This window comes from Musa acuminata, chromosome BXJ2-1 (genome assembly GCF_036884655.1).
Source record: "Musa acuminata AAA Group cultivar baxijiao chromosome BXJ2-1, Cavendish_Baxijiao_AAA, whole genome shotgun sequence".
Classification (NCBI taxonomy): domain Eukaryota; kingdom Viridiplantae; phylum Streptophyta; class Magnoliopsida; order Zingiberales; family Musaceae; genus Musa; species Musa acuminata.
In genome coordinates, this window is record NC_088338.1 from 10,474,671 (window position 1) to 10,495,063 (window position 20,393).

The 20,393-nt window shown below is 37.9% G+C and overlaps 2 protein-coding genes across 2 annotated transcripts; both read left to right on the forward strand.

The window, feature by feature from the left end:
• Window positions 1–2,233: 2,233 nt before the first annotated feature.
• Window positions 2,234–3,769, forward strand: LOC103997317 (protein MIZU-KUSSEI 1-like). The gene has a single exon (XM_009418492.3). It carries the CDS (start codon window positions 2,727–2,729, stop codon window positions 3,546–3,548), a length of 822 nt encoding a protein of 273 aa, XP_009416767.2. The 5' UTR covers window positions 2,234–2,726; the 3' UTR covers window positions 3,549–3,769.
• Window positions 3,770–8,511: 4,742 nt separating this feature from the next.
• On the forward strand, window positions 8,512–16,278 carry LOC103997308 (transmembrane ascorbate ferrireductase 2). Its single transcript, XM_009418482.3, has 4 exons — window positions 8,512–8,790; window positions 13,672–13,720; window positions 15,444–15,643; window positions 15,751–16,278. Exons 1-4 carry the CDS (start codon window positions 8,647–8,649, stop codon window positions 16,054–16,056), a joined length of 699 nt encoding a protein of 232 aa, XP_009416757.2. The 5' UTR covers window positions 8,512–8,646; the 3' UTR covers window positions 16,057–16,278.
• The last annotated feature ends 4,115 nt before the right edge of the window (window positions 16,279–20,393 follow it).

Genomic DNA, 20,393 nt, shown 5'->3' on the forward strand with positions numbered 1-20,393 from the left:
GTAGGAACCGCGTTAATAGGATATATGGGTATTTGATATGGATTGATCATGCTAATCTTGATCATGAATTTATTTCTGATTGCAGTTGTCTGCCTAATCTTTGTCTCCAGATTCATTTTTATGTGACACAAAATACAAAGAGAAAAAGGAAGGAGAAAATGAACCTTAATATAGACCATCAAGCAAGCCAGTTGGGGTCTTTTCCCTGTGATATATTGGCCCTATATCATGCTTTAGTTTGCCAAGGTGACAAACTCTGAGATAAACTACTGTTAGTCTTCAATGCTGAGGAATGCTAATGTGGAGTGTCTGTCAGTTTGCATGTCTTGTAGAATGATCAATATTGATTTCTTTTGGCCAAGAAAGGGATTCCCATTTGATCTACTTTTTTGTGCAGTTTCCTCAGAATACTCTTGTTATTTTTGGTCTTGATCTGTGTTGGCACTTCATAGTCTGAGGTATGTTCAACTGATCCAATCTCCAAGTAAAAACTTTACAGATCCAATCTCACATTGGAAGTGAAAGAAGAATTTAATCTACTGATAAAGGCCAAATGGATCTGCTACATAACTATGAGTTTAAGCATACTAAGTATGTTGGATGGATCTTAGAACAAGTGGAAACATTTATAAGGAGCAAAAACAAGTTCAAAGAAAAAACAACAGAAAAGATATGATAGATTTCTGCAAGAGTGACTAAATCTGTTTGTTCAAACTGGTCCTCCTGCTATGCTGCACTTTAGTGCTGATCTGTTGTCACATAGAATGTTCAAGCTAAACAAGAACAGATGGATGGGAGATGATGAACATGATGACACAAGGAAATTAAACTGAATGAAAGCTGCAGCTTCCAAGAGCCTGCCCAAAGTCTTATTAGATGACAGTCTAATGTTTTTATCGACGAAACAACAACGATTCTCAAAAATGATATGATATGATGGTCAGATCATCTTTAATGATTTTCTTTCATTTTATCCTGTAACGATCTAATACCTAATTACATTCATGGCCAAGCATGCAAGAAATAATGAGACCAATCTGCTGAAATAATTAATGTTTTTAAATCTAAAAAGCCAGAAGTCAATTATGTCTTGTAATGTAGTTGAATTTGATTTATGGTCTCAAGTGCATGCATTATTGGTCAAACTAATTATAACAAAGATCCTGATTTCAAACACCATGTACTTCTTTGGTTAGCAACTTAACACAAGGGGATGATAGGTAACCTAACCTGTCTCCTCCTTTCCTAGCTACTCTCTTTCTTTGGATGCTAACAGAGCATTCAGATAGACCACATCTTTTAAGGTTACAGTATCAAATAATTTCCCATTTGCATCTTCATGGTAAGTCTAATGTGGCCATGAAAATGATGAGCTGGGAAGAAAAAGCTGACAAGGCATGAGAATATTTACATGAAATAATGCCTTTTTGCCATCTGGAAAAGCCCCCACAAAACCAGACACTCATTAGATTCTTCAAAAATACATTTGTTATCATCAGTAGATTGCCTTTTGGCAGACTGTCTGTCTTCTGCATGCCAGTGGACACTTGGAACAGTGACAGTCATCAAACTCTTAAAAGTAAATGAAAATAATCCATATGCTTGTCATGGATTGACAATGGAAGTTCAATTACATCTACAGTTGTTGCTGGTAGGAACCCAGCCTACTGGATGATACACATGATATCCTATTCTCTCAAAATATGTGCAACAATGCATTATTTGCTCTTAAATGATGACACCACAATGCCTTTTTTTTGTTTTTCTAGAGATTGAGTCCGATTCGAACGAGGTGGTATAGCCATCACCCAATTCTTTGGATCTAACTTGACGTTTGATTAACTTTTTAAGGAATGTAAAATACTTGATCAAAGTCTTTCTGTAGAGAAGGAAATAGATACGTAGATTGCTTGATTCAATAAGGAGCTCTTCTTTTTTTGCCTTTCTGAGTGCTGATGGTTGTTCTATAGATCGATCCCTTTCAGCAATATAGATATTGTTTTCTTGAAGAAAACCTTTTTTTCTGCATCAGATATGGCAGAGATCTCAGTCTGGAAATGGCATTCAGGTTCTACCGGATGGCCGTCCATGAGAACACACCCGCAGTTTCAGAAGAAGCCCCAAGGTTGAGCCTTCTTGCCCCTCGTTTTGCCATCAGTCAAATCAATTGGTGACTGTTGCTACATCATACATCTCGGTAGAGTCGCTGATCAGCTCTTTCTCAGTACTGTTTATGTCTGTGAGAAATTGGCACCTGCAAGAACATCGTCTTGCTGCAACCTTTCCGTCGTCAGCAGAATCATACATGCTTCATGTTGCTCCCAGGAAATAAAGGAAGACAAACCGGAGAGCAGAGGCAGGGCAGACAGTACTGTAGCTTTTGTCAACGCAGCTTGTTGCTGCTACTGTTTTGTCCTAATCGACTGCCTGAGCTCTGTCAAATGTCTCTTCTCTCACTCTTCCTCGCCTCCCGAGTGCGCACGCCGACAGCATCCTTTTTAGTCAACCTTCTTCTTTTTCTTCCCCTCTCTCGGGCACCATGTCGTTCTTTGTGTTCACTTGTTCTCCTCGAGACCAGTTCGGTGAGCTGCTCAACTCCCACCTCGTGTCAGTGTCATCTAGTCATCGATTAGTACTCGAGGGCTGATAAAAAGGACTCCAAGGACGGCATGTATCTCTCGTCGTTCGTCGCTGTTTGATCACCATCTGTTTCTTGTCTCATCGGCATGTATCTCCAAGAAATGAGGAGCATCACCGCAAGAGGTTCCCTTGAGTCCTTGTCCTTCTCCAGGAGACACTTCCATTGGATAGTTGGAAAGCTGGGTGGCGGCGAAGGGAAAAGGTTTGGAGAAGAGGAGGAGGAAGAGGAGGGAATCCTTGCGTTCTCCAGCGTCAGCTCGGCACGGTATGCTTACGGTGACGAGGCGTCGGTGAAGCTGGAGACGGCTCAGCCGCAGTCCGAGAGGAAGAAGGTGCTTTCGGCTTCAGCCGCCGGAAAAGCCGTGTCGAGGCTCCGGTCGGTGCTGTCGTTTGCAATCGGCAGTCGGCACCGTCAACTGGGCCTCGGCCGCCGGGTCACCGGCACTCTGTACGGCCGCCGGGGAGGCCACATGCACTTCGCGATCCAGGTGGATCCCCGAGCGTGCCCCGCGATGCTGATCGAGCTCGCGACCTCCACCCGCGCACTGGTGAGGGAGATGGCGTCGGGGTTGGTGAGGATCGCTCTGGAGTGCGAGCGGCGGGCAGGGACCGGGAACCGGCGGCTGCTGGAGGAGCCCCTGTGGCGGGCCTACTGCAACGGCAAGAAGCACGGCCACGCCGCGCGGCGCGAGTGCGGACCGGCGGACTGGAGGGTGCTGCGGGCGGTCGAGCCGGTGACGATGGGGGCCGGGGTCCTGCCGGCGGACGGCGGCGCCGACGGGGAGGTGATGTACATGAGGGCGAGGTTCGAGCGCGTGGTGGGTTCCCAAGACTCCGAAGCCTTCTACATGATGAATCCCGACAGGAGCGGCGGCCCTGAGCTCACCATTTACTTGCTTCGAGTTTGATGACAACTCTTTTCTTGCATGGCTTCACCACCTGTTGTTTCTCATGCCATTATGCATTGTTCTTCTCTCATGTTGTGTGTGTATGTAATTTGGAATGCTGGTCAACTGTGGCAGAATCTATTGCTCGGAAAGAGCGAGAATGAAGTATGCACAGTATCAAGTCAGGTAGTGCAATATTCCTCTTTGGAAGAGAGAAGTTTAAGGTGTTCTATGGATGAATGTTACCGCAGATCGAGTGATCTTTGAAGGTGATCTTGTTCAGGTTTCTTATAGAACAATAACTTGTTATCTTTTCATGCACTGTTTTGCTGTCCATCCATCATCACAATCTCAGAAGTAATGAAGTTGCCAAACATAGTCAAACAACAGTGGTGGTGGTGGTGATTGGCTTTTGTGATACTAAATTGGATGGAGCTTGAATGACATTTGATGATTGATTACAGTAGAGAGGACAAGTTGAGGAAAAGATGGATTTTGATGCATTTGCTTCAGCTTTGCTGAACACTGCTGAGACAAAGAAAGACATGGTGGACAGAGTATGCAGCAATGAGGCCTCATTTACAGCTAAACAATGTAAGATCTTTCCATGTTTTATGAGGGCTGTGCTTTTTATATTTGAATTGAAACATCATCATCAAAGAGTTTGAGGGATTAATTACATAGAATTAGTCAAACTTTGGAACTCTGCTATGTTGCTGTCAAATTGCAGCAACATTATTGTTTTGCAAAGGCAGCATTCAGAGTGGCAAATACAAATCACATTCTTAAAGAGTTTAATGATAAGCTTCATGGAATAAGCTGGACTTATGATGCACCAAAACAGAGTAAGGCACTGGCAATTGCATCAACAGAGCAGCAATTCAGCATCCTTCACATGTTATTGCTAGATTGTATGTATATACTTTTTCTTGTCTTTTCTTCTTGATTTTTTCCTATTTCTTCTAGTCATAATTGGATCTCAGTTGCTCACTCATTTTGCTTGGAATAGTTGAGAAGCAACAAGAAAGGTGATGATGATCACATGAACCATATAGTTCATAGCTTCAAAGCATGCCTCATTACAACATCCAAGTACATTCTTTTACACATCAATACTTTGCTAAATCTTGTTTGTGATGTTTTCAGATTTAGTTATGTGATGATGCATATTTGATGATCAATATTGAACTGAAGTTTCTGTTCAGTGGAAACTTCAAGTTGGGTTAGATGATGAGTGAATCAAGCAGCAGGAAGAGCAAAATAATTATAATCTGTAGCTTGTCCTTTGTTTATGTAATCCTCCCACCATCCCTTATGCTGATCATAGAGAGTCTTTTGATACTCAACCTTCTTACTATGCTCGATATTAAATGGATCTTGATAAACATTTGTCATGATTTATCTCCAAGTACGATAGACATTAATTTTTTGAGTCCAAATCATTGATCGAAGATGTTTAAACCAAAGATAGTGATAGTATATCCATCAAATCTTATAAGTTTATTCAAGTCAACGTTCACTTCAAATGTTGTATTAATTGGGGGTATTATAGTTATGTTTAAATCCAACTTAACATTATTATTAAATTATAGAAGTTAAGGTTTTTCATTATTTTTATTTTAAATCAATAAGAATATTTATTTGAAATAAATAACCCCTATTTACTATTTATAATTTTATTTTTTAAAAAAATATTATTCTAAAAAATCCTTTGTAAATGCCTTTTACACCCTCTTTTTCTTTTTTCGTCAAATGAATAAGTGAGCAGCGACAATCAATGAGTAGCATCATAGTGATGTTGGACGATGTCCTTGGTCACTTGCGTTAAGTTGCCAAGCAACGTACGTCAAATTAGACGGAGAAGGAGGAAAGGGGTGGATGGAGACATATATATATATATATATAGAGAGAGAGAGAGAGAGGGAGGGGGGGGGGGGGGGGGGGAGTGTGGGGTGGGGGGGGGGGTTTGGTGGTGAGAGGAGGGGGTTGGAGGATATGAAAGAGAAAAGGGGGGAGAGGAGGAAGGCGCAAGGTGAGACGAAGGGGGAAGAGGATGATTCTATCATGTTTCTGTATTTAAAAATTTTATATTGAGATTAGTACCAAAACGATAGATAAAAAAAATAATTTTAATATTTATTTTTATTTTTAGTGACTTTACCAGTAAAATTATAGTTTCAAATTTGCAAGTGCTAGAAATGGAAGTTATATTGAAATTATCTTTTTATCCATCACTTTTGTATCGATCCAATATGTGATGTCATATGTTATGTTTTTCGTCGATATAATTGATGATGTTATAATAAATAAGGTTATATTTTTTACTTTCAGAATTATATAAATCTTAGAGTCTGCTTACATGGTATACTAACTCACAATAAACCATTAATATAATGATATGTATAATTTAAGTTTAAAAAATTTAATATTTATCTTGTCGAGGAAGAGAAAACAATAGAGGTTATAATGACAGATAAAGGTAAAGAGGCAGAGGCAGGAGAGATCGAAAGTGGAGGTAATTGAGAGTTGGACAACCTCGTTGTAGGAGCGATAGGTAGGGGTGCAAGAGAGGATGAAGTGAGAAGTGATGAGAATAAAGAAACCTAGGAGGAAGAAGAGGGACCAAGAGACCATTACATACATATATATATATATATGTATATATATTTATTTATATGTATATATACATATATGTATATATGTATATATACATATATGTATATATGTATATATACATATATGTATATATGTATATATACATATATGTATATATATAAACACATATATATATATACATATATATATATACATATACATATATATATATACATAAATATACATATACATATACATATATTGTGATGTCCATGGATCTATCCAATGAGAATCGGATCGTAATGAGATCACGATAATGAGACAGATTCACCTTTAAACACATACCCTAAATAATTTCGATCATATGTTACTCGAGAGAGACATCGAGATAACTAAATAAACTGGTATATTATATACTCGTCCATATAATGGAGGTGGTTGGTCTTATAGCTGTTTGTGTGGGGATACTAGAGAAACAATGCAGGTGCTCATTGGAGAATGAGTTCATTGATTGATCCGCTCACAGAATGTTGAATGGTTGATGATACCTCATTGTCGGAAATCAATTATGTTATCTCAATAGTGTATTTGGTCCTTAGACTTGAGACACCAAGGATGTCATGTATGAATACTCCACTCTTTGATACCGGACTTATAGGCCTGAAAATTCCAAATCTAGTACAACCGGTTATCAGGAGTGGCAACTAACCTTATAAGAACTATTGAGTGTCAATAAAGGATCATCCGCTCTCGGTGTCATGAGAGGAATATCTCATGTATTCTTACTTTAAACAAATCCCTAGCCATGGTCATTCAGATTAAGAGAAAAAGAGTTCCATAGGATAATCTGATTAGAGCGAGACTCGAGTAGAAACCGTATGAGTTTGACAACATCATACCCAGTATACGGTCTCCGGGATATTAGATGGATAAGAGACTATATATATACAGTAAATGAGGACAGACAGGTCTAATAGATTGGATTCCCCTATATGGTTGGGAATTGCAATGTAGTGGCCTAGTACGTCCGTAGTCGATGAGTCGAGTAAATTATTATGAGGATAATAATTCACTGAACAAAAAAGAGTTATGACAAATATGACTCACGACTAGCTCGATATTGGGCCTAGAGGGTCGGTCATGCACATATGGTATGTATTGCAATGAGTATAGGTTCAGATATGAGATATTCGTTGGAACCCCTATCTTATTGGATATCCAATAAGCTCATGAATTATTAAATCCTATGGATGAGATCCAATAAGAGCCAATGAAAGGTTTAGATAGTTGGATGAAGATCTAGTACCTAATATGGCATGATCCATTAAGGTTAAGTTGACAGGATGCCTATATAAATAGGAAAAAACTAAAGGGCCATATGTTAGGATTTTTTACTATCATCTTCTATTCTCCTCTCTCCCTCTCCTCAACTTACAACTCTTATTTGGGGCATGTAGATAGAAAGAAGGGCCAGCCCCTTCTTGATTGCGTGATGCTCGTTGGGAGGAGGATTATGCAGTGATTTGAAAAGTGTCTTCATAGCCCAATTCATGTGGATCACCGCTAGAGAGGAGGACAATTAACCTCCTTCATCCTCTCCCATAGATTTATTAAAATTTAAAGATATACGATCTTCTTACGTAATATAATCTCTCTTGTATGCATAGTTTTTTTATTTTGTAGGTTTTTACGTACCAATCTTTGCACGACGATGAAACCTTATTTTTTGCAAAAAATTTTGGAATTTCATTTTCTGTTCTTCCGTTGCGCATGTGATGTCACCCTATATTTCCCAACAGCTTCTATGATGATACCTCCTCCCACTATTGATGGCGGTCTTAGTTTTTTTTTTAAACTTAAATTATATGTATCATTATATTAATAATTTATTATGAGTTAGTATGCCACATAAGTAGACTATCTACTAACTCGGACTTGATGAGACGAGGTTATATGATATATTTTTAAAAAATATAGAGGTTATTTTAGACACGAAAAATCATAAGGGCTTAAGTAGTCTATGACCAAAATCACGTAGGCTAAAATGGACCTTAATTATTTTTTAAACTTAAATTATATATATTATTATATTAATGATTTATTGTGAGCTAGTATACCACGTAAATTGACTCAAATTTATATGTTACGTTTTTAAAAATATAAATATTATTTTAGACATGAGTAAATATCATATCAATCAATATGATATATAAGTCGATCTTAAACGTTTGTAAATTCATACTTAAATTATACTATATTTTTTTAAAAAAAGAAAAAAAATATTTTAAATATGAAGAAATGGATTTAAATGATCCATTATCAAAAATCACATAGCTAAAAATATATCTGGGGGCTAATATATAATTAGCCACGTCAACTACTAGGAAATCTTCGAGGGTGATTCGGTCGGCCGAACACATCACGATCTCCGAGGACTTCAGACTTTCGCACCGTCGCCGCCATCGTACTGCCTACCCACCTCGATCGCTGCTTGGTTTCATCCGATCGGAGGGGAAAGCGACGGATGGGCGCTCCGGTGGTGTGGTTCCCGATCGTGCCTCTGATCCGCCTGACGGGTGCCGCGGCGGCGACTTTCGTCCTCATCTGGGCCGTGCACTTCCGGGGGGGATTGGCTCTCATCTCCGACAACAAGGATCTCATCTTCAACGTAACTTCCTTACACCTACTTGCCCTAATTTTAATTGTTACTTTCCTTTGATGCTATTGCAATTACTTTCCCACTTTTTTCTCTTGGATGAGCTCCACAATCGGCTTGGTCTCTTTAGAATCCAGTTCGTTCTCTGACTCGATTGCCCTTTTGTTTTCTTGGATGAGATCCGCAATCGGACTTGTACTGCTTCGTTTTAGGAACCAGTGTCTATGCGCGGTGTTCTTCCTTTCCCGATACTATCTTGATTGATTCCCGTTAATCCGAGTTTGGATGGTGAGATATGCGCAATCAAACGTTAAATGTCCCAAAAGTTTGATATGGAAGAACGTTGATTCATGTGATGATTAATTGCAGTGGCAGAATGGCTTTTGATTAATATACTGCATTCGACTATTTAGCGACATGGTTAAGGCAAGTCGAAAATCGTAGCGAACAGAAAAGGATGTGTGAAATGTGTTGTCTTATTGTTTTCCATATGGCAGGTGTTCTCTTTCTTCTTTTGGGTGGGTAGCTCGTCAGAATTGGTAGGGTCGAACTATTTGGGGCACTCCAGGTGTTAATGCAAGCTCTTAACTATGGTTATAGGAGGATGGAATCTGAGGTTATGATTACAATTTAAAGGTTTCATAGATTATCTGAAGCTTTGTGATTCTACTCAAAATGATTGGCAACAATGAATTCTGAGCAAGGTGTTAAAGTTCCATATTTGTATTGGGTTACAGTGGCATGTTTCATCCGCTTGTCTCAATAATTGTCAAGATAAGTTGTTCATGGAAAAAGATAGGTGCGTCTCATCTCTTCTCCCTCACCTGCGCTGAGGTGATCTGGATGTCCATCAGATTGTGGAAGGAGTGAGGGATAGGCAACCCACAAAACAAGGGAACACCTAAAGGATGGATGGAATAGAGTCTGGGAATCCTTCACGCCTAAGTCAGCCAAAGGTAGGAGAGTTAGGTGCTGCAACACTTGTAACTTGGAAGCTAATATTGGGAATTTGCTTCCTTTCTCTGCATGGAGGGTCTCCATATCTGTAGGTAAGTGCTTTGTGTGCTGGTGGTTCCTGTGGTCAGATGGTGCTACACCAACAAATTCATTGTGGTTGCCCTTGGTTGCAATTTGGATGTCTATTAGCAGCTGCAGTCACCCGTAACCCCCATGTCCCCTATTCAAAGTGTAGTGGGGTTTCGGAATTAAGGTGACATTGCACAAACTTGGCAGGTGGCGCCTGCCCCGGGAAAATGATATGTTGATGCCCTCAGTTATCATCCTAAAACCGACTCTAGGTGAATAGTTTGACAGTCAGTACATGGTGATGGTGCTCAATACATGGCAGTTGAACATAGGTTTTCAGCACTCAGTTTGGCCACACAGGAGCCACACATGAATCTTGTCCCCATGGAGGATGGCATGGCCGCCACACTCAGCCACTCCATAGTGTGGACAATCACTATTGGAATAGAACATCGTGAACATGTTCTGGTGGGAAATCATGATCGTTACTGCTTCAAAGGCCAATATTAGCAGTTTGTGATCATTAGCATTAGCTAAATGTTATCCTCTTGAATTGTTGTAAAGATTATTAATTATGATAGTTACAAATACTATGACTCCAAACTTTGGTTCTTAATCAGTATTTAAATGATGGTAGTGTGCTACTGCATAGCATCAAAAGTGCTAGTGATTAATTTAACTGTGGTTGAAGATACTAGAATCATAGATCTTTCCTCAAGTGAGGATAATAATTGTGATCTCCAAGGGATGTATGTATATTGTTCTCTTTCTCTGTGCATCAGCCTCTATGATTCTGTTCCCACTTTGTTGGCAGCCTATGTGTCAATCTATAGCCATTACTTCAATTACAAAAAGGTGGAAGATAAGGAATTATTCTATTCTTGACAAATAATGATACTTAAATTTGAAAACACCTACATGTCAATTGGTGATTTTGTGATAGGAAACCTACTTTAACAACAGGAGATAGTACTGCCAACTTTATACTCAAATATTTGTGCTAAGTTAATAGGTAGTATCATTTTATTAGAAATTTTGTTAAAAAGGAAAGGTTAAAGAATGATTGGATTTGGTATGTTATAGAGGCACCATATGAGGTTCTGAATAAAATGAAATTATTTTTTTAGGGATGTTAAATTTTTAAAAATTACTTTAATTGCACTAATACAATGGGGAATACCAAAAAGTTAATTGGTTGGATAGAGTGCAAAAAGAATGTATATAGCTTAAGATGGTCATAGGACTTTCTTCAAATGGACAAATGATGGGAACAGATTCAAGTGGGTAGCCCATATCTGATAGTCTTGAGACCCATGGCAATAATGCACAATATCAGAATTCTAAGCACACAATAGACATGGGAATATAATTACATTATAATATCAATACTGCATCCTTACTTGGAGTAAACAGAAAGGACACAGAATTATGGAAATTGATGGCATCAACAAATTTTTATGTAAAGGGAATGGTAATGTTAGTTATCAAGTAGCTATGGCCCTATAGGAGACAAGTAATATATGCAAAATGCATATAAATCAACTGCATATATTGTGGCTGTCTGTATATTTTGGAATACAAAACAACTCTTGAGAATTTAGAATATCTCTCAGCTTCTATTAGAACGCCCTGGTATCAGTTTAAATTAGTCATGTCTATCTGAACTTTTACTAGAAAATTTGAAAGAATAACTTTCGATGACTAGGAGGTGATAAAGATTTTACTGCTTTTCACTTTGGGTAGTTGGGCTTTGGTTGGTCCACCACAGATGTTGTTTTGAAGCTTGGGTTAAAGAGGACGAATGAGGCCATTCTTAGCTAATGCTAGAATGCTCTATTTTGACATGTAGTGTGTCAAGTGGTTATATTGAGAATCAAAAGAATTTACTTTCTTCATTGCTTTGTATTCAACACAGAGGATTTGACTCTTGAGTTAAAAAGAATGACTGAAGCCATTCTTAGCTAATGCCAGAATGTCTTATTGTGACATGTGGGTTGTCAAGTGGTTATGGTGAGAATTGAAAAGAGTTAGCAGTATTTCCATCGAAACAAAAGCCATGACTTTATATGTGATGAAAGAAGGACCAACTCTACTAAGGAATAGGATGCCCCTTGTACTAGCATTACACGAGTTAAAATGGTTGAACTAATAAAAAATATACATTCCATCCATCAAAAAGATCATTATGTTGAATAAAGCCAGTCTGTGAAAAGATGATTGATTACCTTCTTGAAGCATTGGGGGCTTGTGTAAGAGTGGACCAGATCACAAGATTATATGAAACAAGAGGTGTTTCCTTAATTCTAAATGTACTTGGAGATGACTTTTATCCAAAATAAGCAGCCACAAGTACTTAGCCTAAGATTCCCTGGTTAATTTTTTTATTCATTACGTATGTTCTTGATTGCAAATATGATCACTGACATGTGAACTGTAATGTCCAACTTCATAAATCATGGCACATGCACCCATATGACCAATATATGTCAACCTATTGACTATGTGTTTTGATTATTGACTAAAATTATTCGCCTAAAACCCAGCTCCATGATGTGATAAGTGAATCTTTTGGGTTTTGAGGCTTCCAAAAAATTCACTTATTAGACTCATGCTTGCATATGGTAATACAAAAGTAATTTCTGCTTGTCCCACATCTCCTTACTATTTCCATGTTAACACTTGAATATGTGTCTTAGTTGAAATCCTGTGTCCATGTTCTTGCAGCACAGGATATAGCAATTAGAGCCAATCGTGTGGTTGTGATTGTTAAGGTAGCTTAATGTTTTCTGTGGGTTAATGATTTGAATGTCAATGGATAGCAAGCATAGATGGGCTGAATTAATGATGTTTTCAGTGTAGGGTCTTGTATGCATTCTGTGATGGGTTGGAAAACATCTAATTTAACTTGGATATGGTCTTCACAGTCGAAGTCAATTTGTCTGATTGAGAAAGATCAGATCAATATCCAAGTGTATATGCAATTTAAATAATTTAAATAAGTTAATTTAACTAAAATAGTTTCGTTTAAGGAGGTATCAGATAAGAGGGAGAACATATCTGACTGAGCATGTCAGGCAAAAAAAGTTACTATATGTCGGAGAAGAAAAATGGTTGGCCATATCAATTTCATATCTCACATTATTCTCTCTAATCATTTGAAATACCATGCTGTATTGACAATGGTGACCATACTGTACATCCCTGATAGCTTATCGAAGTACCAATTGTATTAGAACCCCATCAGCCTCAACATATTAGATAATTTTTAGTATTCTTTCATTGGCCTCTCAAGATGTATCATATTAGAAAAAAAAAAAGATGAATCATATTGTACCATACCATATCGCTTTAGTAATATTTTGTTACAAGTACTGGTACTAGCCTTAGAACCTTATTCTTTTTCACCTATTTTCTCTTTCTTTTTGTCTTTCCTCCTCTTCTCTCTTGATGCTGCACCTTCCCAGGTCAGAACTTCTTCAGGTTCTCTTTCCAACTGGTAAAAGAAAAAAGTGAAATGAGAAGCAGTTCTTGTTCATTCTCATTTTCAATGATTAATCTATCTGAGAAGATCCTGTTTGTTGCTTCAATAACCCATAATATGAATGTTGCCGGAACTACAAAATAAAATTTCCTTGATAGGTTGTTCACTAAAATCAATTAGCTCATAATCTATTTGATGAAAAAAAATTATATTAAGTTATATTTAGTTAACTATTTCACTTTGATGTTGTTGAGCAAATCATTGTAGGATTGTGGGTTCATTCTTAGAACTATTTGAGACTTTTCCATTAAAAATAAGTTACAGTAGCATCAATTACTCTGCATTGATACATACATCAACTAAACAATTCAGTTTTTTCTTTTTAGGTGCACCCTGTGTTAATGGTGATTGGCTTTATACTTCTAAATGGTGAAGGTACATGTCTTCTGGCTTTATACCATATGTTGGTTAAGAATTTGCAAGATGGAATCTATCAATGAACGATTTTTTTTTGTCATAGTGATTGTATTTGCTATTTCATTTGCTTATTTATGTATTGAAGATGAACATTCTTCCCTGAATTAAAGTTGTCATTTTTTGATTATTTTTTATTGATTCACATGAGCTTAAATAACAACCAATACAGTTGATCTTTTTATTTACCTATTAGAAATCATTTTGTCAGTCAAGGCTTTCTCCACTGGCTTGAGTAGAAATTGGCACTTCAGGGGTGATATCATATTGAATCTTGTCATAAGACCTTGTTTCATCACCGATGGGGCATTTTTGTTTGCGAGTACTCTAAAGTCAGTCTGATGCATAGTTCAAGGTATCACTAAATTCAGATGTGATATAGCCAAACATACCAGTATCATCCATGGTGGATTTGATTGTTTCAGTCTTTTTTTGTCGCATGGCTGGAAACAGTAGGAGACTAGATAGCTGCCTTAACTTGCAAAAAATTGACTTGAGGTTTGATGCATGGAAGAACACTTTTGTAAACATGGTGATCGATTGAAGTTAGTAATCTCAAAGGAAGCTATTAGATGCCTTGTCTGCAGTCTCTTGGAATACCTGGTTGGCCCACAATAGGGCAATCTTTTATCTCTTGGCAACTTCACAAATCATGCTTATTAGTAACATGTTTCAGTATCTTTTTGGATCGAGGCTTATGCTGAATATCGTTCCTATTCCTCCTTGCTATTTCATCAAGTGCATGTATGTTGTATCACTAGGACTTTAGGCGACATCAATTTTTGTTCACTCCTTTCATATTTTCACTTGTTTCGTAAGTTCTCTTTCCTTTGATTGACTCTTGCAGACATCTAGATCCTCTCCCTCCCCAACAGCAGTGGTGCAATTTGAATCGCATGAGAGCAGTAGAGTGATGGCAGTGGCACCAACAATGGGTTGGCATAGATTAGGCAGTCTTTTCTCCTTGTCTACCTTTCCTTTTCTTGTCTTCTCTTCTCATCCTTTTATTCTTTCCTTTTCTCTTTCTTGTGTCAGCAATTTGAATGTTAGGAACCATGACTCTTGACAGTTAAGAGTCATAATTTCTATGCATTTCCATTTCCAAATTACTGGAACCATATATTGATGATGATTATTGCTATTAATGTCCTAAGGGGTGATGGAACCAAAAGCAAATACTTGATGAAAAGAGAATTTGGCCTTACAGTGCTGGTAGAGTCATAAAGGAACTTGGTGTAGAATCTACTGTGTCAGAAGGGAAAGCAGGAGAATGTGTTGCGATAAAAATAATGGGGAGATTAAAAATCAGAAGCAAGTCAAGTTTCTCAGGTTACCAAACCACACAAACTTGGCACGAAATGGAGTCAACTGTCAAGTCAGGAATTTTCCAGAGCTTGACCATTCCCATTTAAGTCACTTCATTAAATTTGAGTGGACTCACCCAAGTATATCAAGTAGACTGAAGAAAATATGGTTTATATTATATATTAGTAGTCTTGAAGTTTAGTGGATTTTCAAATGTCATGTTACAGCATTTATTTGATATTGGCAACCATAATTTGAAGTTGTATATCACTAGAAGCCATTACTGAAGTTTGTGATGGTGATATGTATTTGTGTTGCTATTCCTCTTTTTTTCTCTCCCTTTTTTCTGCACTCAGTAACATTCGTGGATATATTGCAGCTATATTAGCATACAAGACGATGCCAGGAACCAAGAGCTTCAAAAAGGCAGTGCATCTATCAATTCAGTTCCTTGCTTTATGTTTGGGCTTAATTGGCACATGGGCTGCTTTAAAGTTCCACAATGACAAGGGCATTGATAACTTCTACAGTCTGCACTCATGGTTGGGGCTTGCATGTATCCTGCTATTTTCTATCCAGGTGCTTTATATGTTGATGCTTTCGGAACCTACCATTTAACCTCGTGAGCAAATGGGTTTCTTTTCTACCACTTCTACCAAGTGATTTTTAACTTGATTTGTGTGCAGTGGGGAATGGGGTTTGCTACCTTCTGGTATCCTGGTGGCTCAAGAAGTAGCAGAGCTTTCTTGCTTCCTTGGCATGTATTTTTCGGGGCATACATATATGCTCTTGCCGTGGTTACAGCGATAACTGGCCTCTTGGAAAAGGCTACTTTTCTTCAGGCCAGCAAGACAATATTACGCTACTCAAATGAGGCTTTATTAATCAACTCCTTAGGCATTTTGCTCGTTCTTCTTGGGGGGCTTGTTATTCTTGCACTCGTTACGCCAGGAACTGCGAGATCTGATCTACAGAGAGGAAACTCTGAATAGGGAATTATTCATTTGTGCTGATTATTTTATGGTATTTTCATCTGGAATTGTGCTTGTTCATCATTAGCATGAGCTTGTTTTGCACTGAAGCAGGTAGGCTGAAATATGTTTTTTTTTTTAATCTGTGCACTGTATAATCATTTTGCCCTGCTTAACAATTAATGTATTTTTTTGCTAGTTTGAAAATTTTGGAGTTTGAGGGCAGAAATGCTTGTTTTTCCCTGTATTGTGTGCTTCCTGTCTTACTACACTATTATCATCCATGCCTGGTGTTTCAGTATTTGCACTTAAAACTGAGTCTGTCTTGTGTGTTTGTTCCTCTACACTAAAAATAACTTCTTGGTGACCTAATTTTCCAGAAATGAATAAATCCATCAACTTTTGCTATGAGGCAGGTTGAAGATGAACAACTGAGCATGTGAAATGCATTGATACGAGTGACTGACAAAAAAAATTCAACTAGTAAGTTTTCATCATCTAGTTTCTAGCTGCCTCTTCATTTGCTCATTGAGACAGTGAGATATGCTTCTGGAATTGGTTATTATTGCTCACCATTTATGTTTACTACTGAGTTCAATTAAACTTTTAAGACCACCCATAAGTAGGACCAGTTCTTTATTAGAAAGGCCATTGAAGCTACTCATTTAACTTGAAGCTTCTGCTGGGCTCAGATTTGCTCTCACATACATGCATGTCATGATGCAGATGGAGATGTCCTGACGCTCAAAGAAAGCTTACATTATTGTTGAAGCAAGGACAGGCAAGAAGCTGTGAGGTGAGAGACGTTGTGCCCCCATGTCGAGCAATCTGCTGCACCGCCTCATTCGACATTGGAAAGAAATTATTGCGTTGCAGCAGTGCCAGAACAGACTTTATGGTGGAGCATCTGCTGAGCCATGCATCCTACAAACACTAGCAGCTAATGCAACTCCACAGGCAGCAAGCCAAATGCTGAGACATGGGGGCACTGCTCACGTCCTCTTGTCTGTCTCACATGCATGTAGCTTAGTGGGGGCGGCATGTCTTGTTATGTCAGGAGATTGGTTGGCATTCTCTAAAGAGTGAAGAAGGCCTGTGATGGAAGAATACAGCCCAGGCTATAGTCTAAGGGCTTGTGTTACATGTCAGAAGCCATCTGCCCAAGACTGGTGGCTTCCTTCAAGCAGGCGGGACAGGCACACTGCTCCCATTTGGAAAATCCTTAGTTAATAAGGAGGAGGTATTTGCCATTTCTCACCTAATCATTGCTCATTTTATTGAGTGATATGGCGAATATTCTCAATTAATCAAAGTCTGGTATGTGGATCTCAATATTGGTAAGATAGGTTAATGATATCTGTCACATCCATACTAAATCCTCACTAAATGATCGAGCGATTCTTAGCGATATACAATCAGAATCATGTTAAAGAGACCTCTCTCCTGGTAGGATTCAACTATATCTGTTCCATATTTGATACTCGATAGGAGTTCTTATATATGGACATTCGAATACTAGTCACTATTATATATGAGCTCAGTGCAACTTGGGTGGGTGAGATCTCTTAAATATACATAAAGCAGTGATGAAGAATCAACCACCAATTTAAACACCTATAAGCTCAAACTCGAGCAGGATGAAGAATCTAAGACCTAAGGTGGTGAAGATCCTCAAGACCAACTCTAGAAGTGCATTACGGACGCTCTAACCTCTTTCTAGGAGGAAATGAGGCTAACATAGATTGAGAGGGGTGAAGGAAACTAAAGGTTGGTCTAACCTAAAAGAGAAAGAAGAGAAGGTGGTGGAAGACATCTTAGACCTTCAAGTAGAGGGTTTGGGTGAAAAATTCTAAAGGCCAAAGGCCTAGAAGACTTGAGAGTTCAAAGGTATTAAGAATTATGACAAGAGAATGAGGCTTAAATACCCCCTTTTATAAGGTTTGAGCACTGTTTGACCTTCATCGCCTAACCCTTGGGTTTGCTCAATGTTTCAACTGATGGGTGATATAGAAGCCCCTAATTAGTAACAAAAGATCGAATGCCAGACTCATGATTTCCTTTGTTGCCTAACGATTTGACAGATGGGTGGCATGAAAGTCCTTTGATTGGCTAGATATGAACAGACATTAGGCTGTGATTTAAATGGTCAGAAATCAAATCAAATCAAATCTGGTACGACAATTGAAATAACTTAAAGGTGATTATAACGTCAAAAAATATATATATATAATTAGATGACACGATCAAATCTATGTCTCCATTGATATAATCAAATTAAGTCATGAAGCCTCTTCTATCTCCTAAAGTGATTGAATCCATGGAGCATCCTTTTAACTGCTAATGCTATTAAGCTCGATCATAAAACATCTCATACCCAACTAAGAAGCATCATTTTTCTCGCCAAACTCAACTAGGAAGCATCCTCTATCTCTTCGCATTATTAAATCTTATTATTCTTGATACAATCGAACCTAGCCATGATCAAATTAGATGACACGACCAAATCTATGTCTCGATTGACATGATTAAATCAAGTCATGAAGCCTCCTCTATATCCTAAAGTGATTGAATCCAACTATGAAGCATCCTTTTAACTCCTAATGCTATTAAGCTCGACCATGAAACATCCCTTATCTCCTGACCCAACTAGAAAACATTCTTTTTCTTCTAATGTGGCCGAACCCAAGCTAGGAAGTATCGTCTATCTCTTAATACTATTGAACCAAATTACTCTTGACATAATTAAACCAACCATGATATAGTCAAACACATCACATATATCTCTTAATCGAATCTAAGTATAAAGCATCTTTTATCCATTGACTAGGCAAGTCTAATTATGAAGCATTCTCAACTTCCATCATGAAGCATTTTGTGTCACTTGACACAATCGAATCTAACTGTGAAGCATATCTCACTCCCTTTAACGTAATTAAATTATCTATTAAATTTATGTCTCGACACTCTCTATATACTAAAAGTTGAGACAATGTAGAGGATGTGTATGGATGATAGGGGATCTAACATGTGAACAACTGAATGTTATATTACTATCAATTCAACACCAACTCAGACGTTCCATCAGCAGCCTGATATGTCAGCCAAACACCTCATGTGATTAGCATGACAAACGACAACATTAATCATAATGCTCAAACATTCGATTGACTTTTTACATCCGAGTAATATTTGATAATTTCATATAATTATTTCCACTATAAAATGCGACATAAAAAAGCAACTAATTGTAGATAACAACTAATGCCTTGTTATAATTCTTCTAGATTAGAATAATATTTTAAAAAATTATTACATCAAATGATGTTTATGACACTCACCCATTTACTCAAAGCTACGACCTACTATTTGTAAAGCAATACACTAACCAAAAACAAAAAAAAAAACTCTGAATTGTAATATTAATATTCATCTTATGCGTATGATGACTTTATGTATAAGTCTATATAAAATACCGAGTCAAGCGAGCAAAACTCTAATAAATAAGGACTTGCAATATCCATAAATTAAAGCTGCGTAAGCTATACTTTCATGTGTCAGATCGGGCTTTGAATCGAAACAGTCACATGATTTCAATAGCAGGGCCACAGGATCGTTCTGCCCAACCCACTTGCATGCTAAAGGTAATTGATGAGGGCGGCGCCCAACATGCTGTTCATGGGGACCTTTCATCCCACATTGTGGCTTCCTTGATACGCTTGATAAGATCTGTTGACTGTTTCTTTCACCGACTCTTTGGTTTCAATACCTCTTGTATATATATATATATTCCTCCAAAGTTGATGGTTTTTGTATTTACTCCTCTAATCTAAGTTAAAACATATATATCCCTACAAAACTGAAAAAAACTTAAATATCATCATATCATTGTGTTTATTATAATAAACACAATGTGAATTTTGTGTTTATCTCTGTAAATTTAAGTTGTCAATGATATTATAGGGATACTAAGTGGTTTTAAACTTTAGTATTTTCTAAATTTTATTGGTAATCATGGCTGCCGATGGGAATGGCATATAGAAACAAAAGATCTCAAACTATGTAAATGCGAACTCCACAAAATTTGAAGGAACAATGGGATGGGCTGGAAAGCGAGTTGGATTTCTAAGTGACGATGACAGTCAACAAGGATCGACAAAGAAGATAAAGGAAGGGAGAGAGAGATAGAGAGAGGGAAGGCGGAGCCGAATGTTTGAGTGGTGTTCGACGCTCGTCGCTATCGAAAGCCCTACCCGACCTCACGACGAGGCTAGGAAAAGCGAGCGAGAAAAGTGAAGAGCAAACAACAAGATCCATCAACTTTGACTCCTCTTTTCATTCAGTTCTTGGAACCAGCCACC

Excerpts from the sequence above, each read along its gene's own strand:
- LOC103997317 (XM_009418492.3), top strand. The coding sequence starts at position 2,727 with ATGTATCTCCAAGAAATGAGGAGCATCACCGCAAGAGGTTCCCTTGAG.
- LOC103997308 (XM_009418482.3), top strand. The coding sequence starts at position 8,647 with ATGGGCGCTCCGGTGGTGTGGTTCCCGATCGTGCCTCTGATCCGCCTG. Across the intron at positions 8,791-13,671 it reads ACAAGGATCTCATCTTCAAC|GTGCACCCTGTGTTAATGGT; the intron begins GTAACTTCCTTA and ends TTTTCTTTTTAG. Across the intron at positions 15,644-15,750 it reads TCCTGCTATTTTCTATCCAG|TGGGGAATGGGGTTTGCTAC; the intron begins GTGCTTTATATG and ends ATTTGTGTGCAG.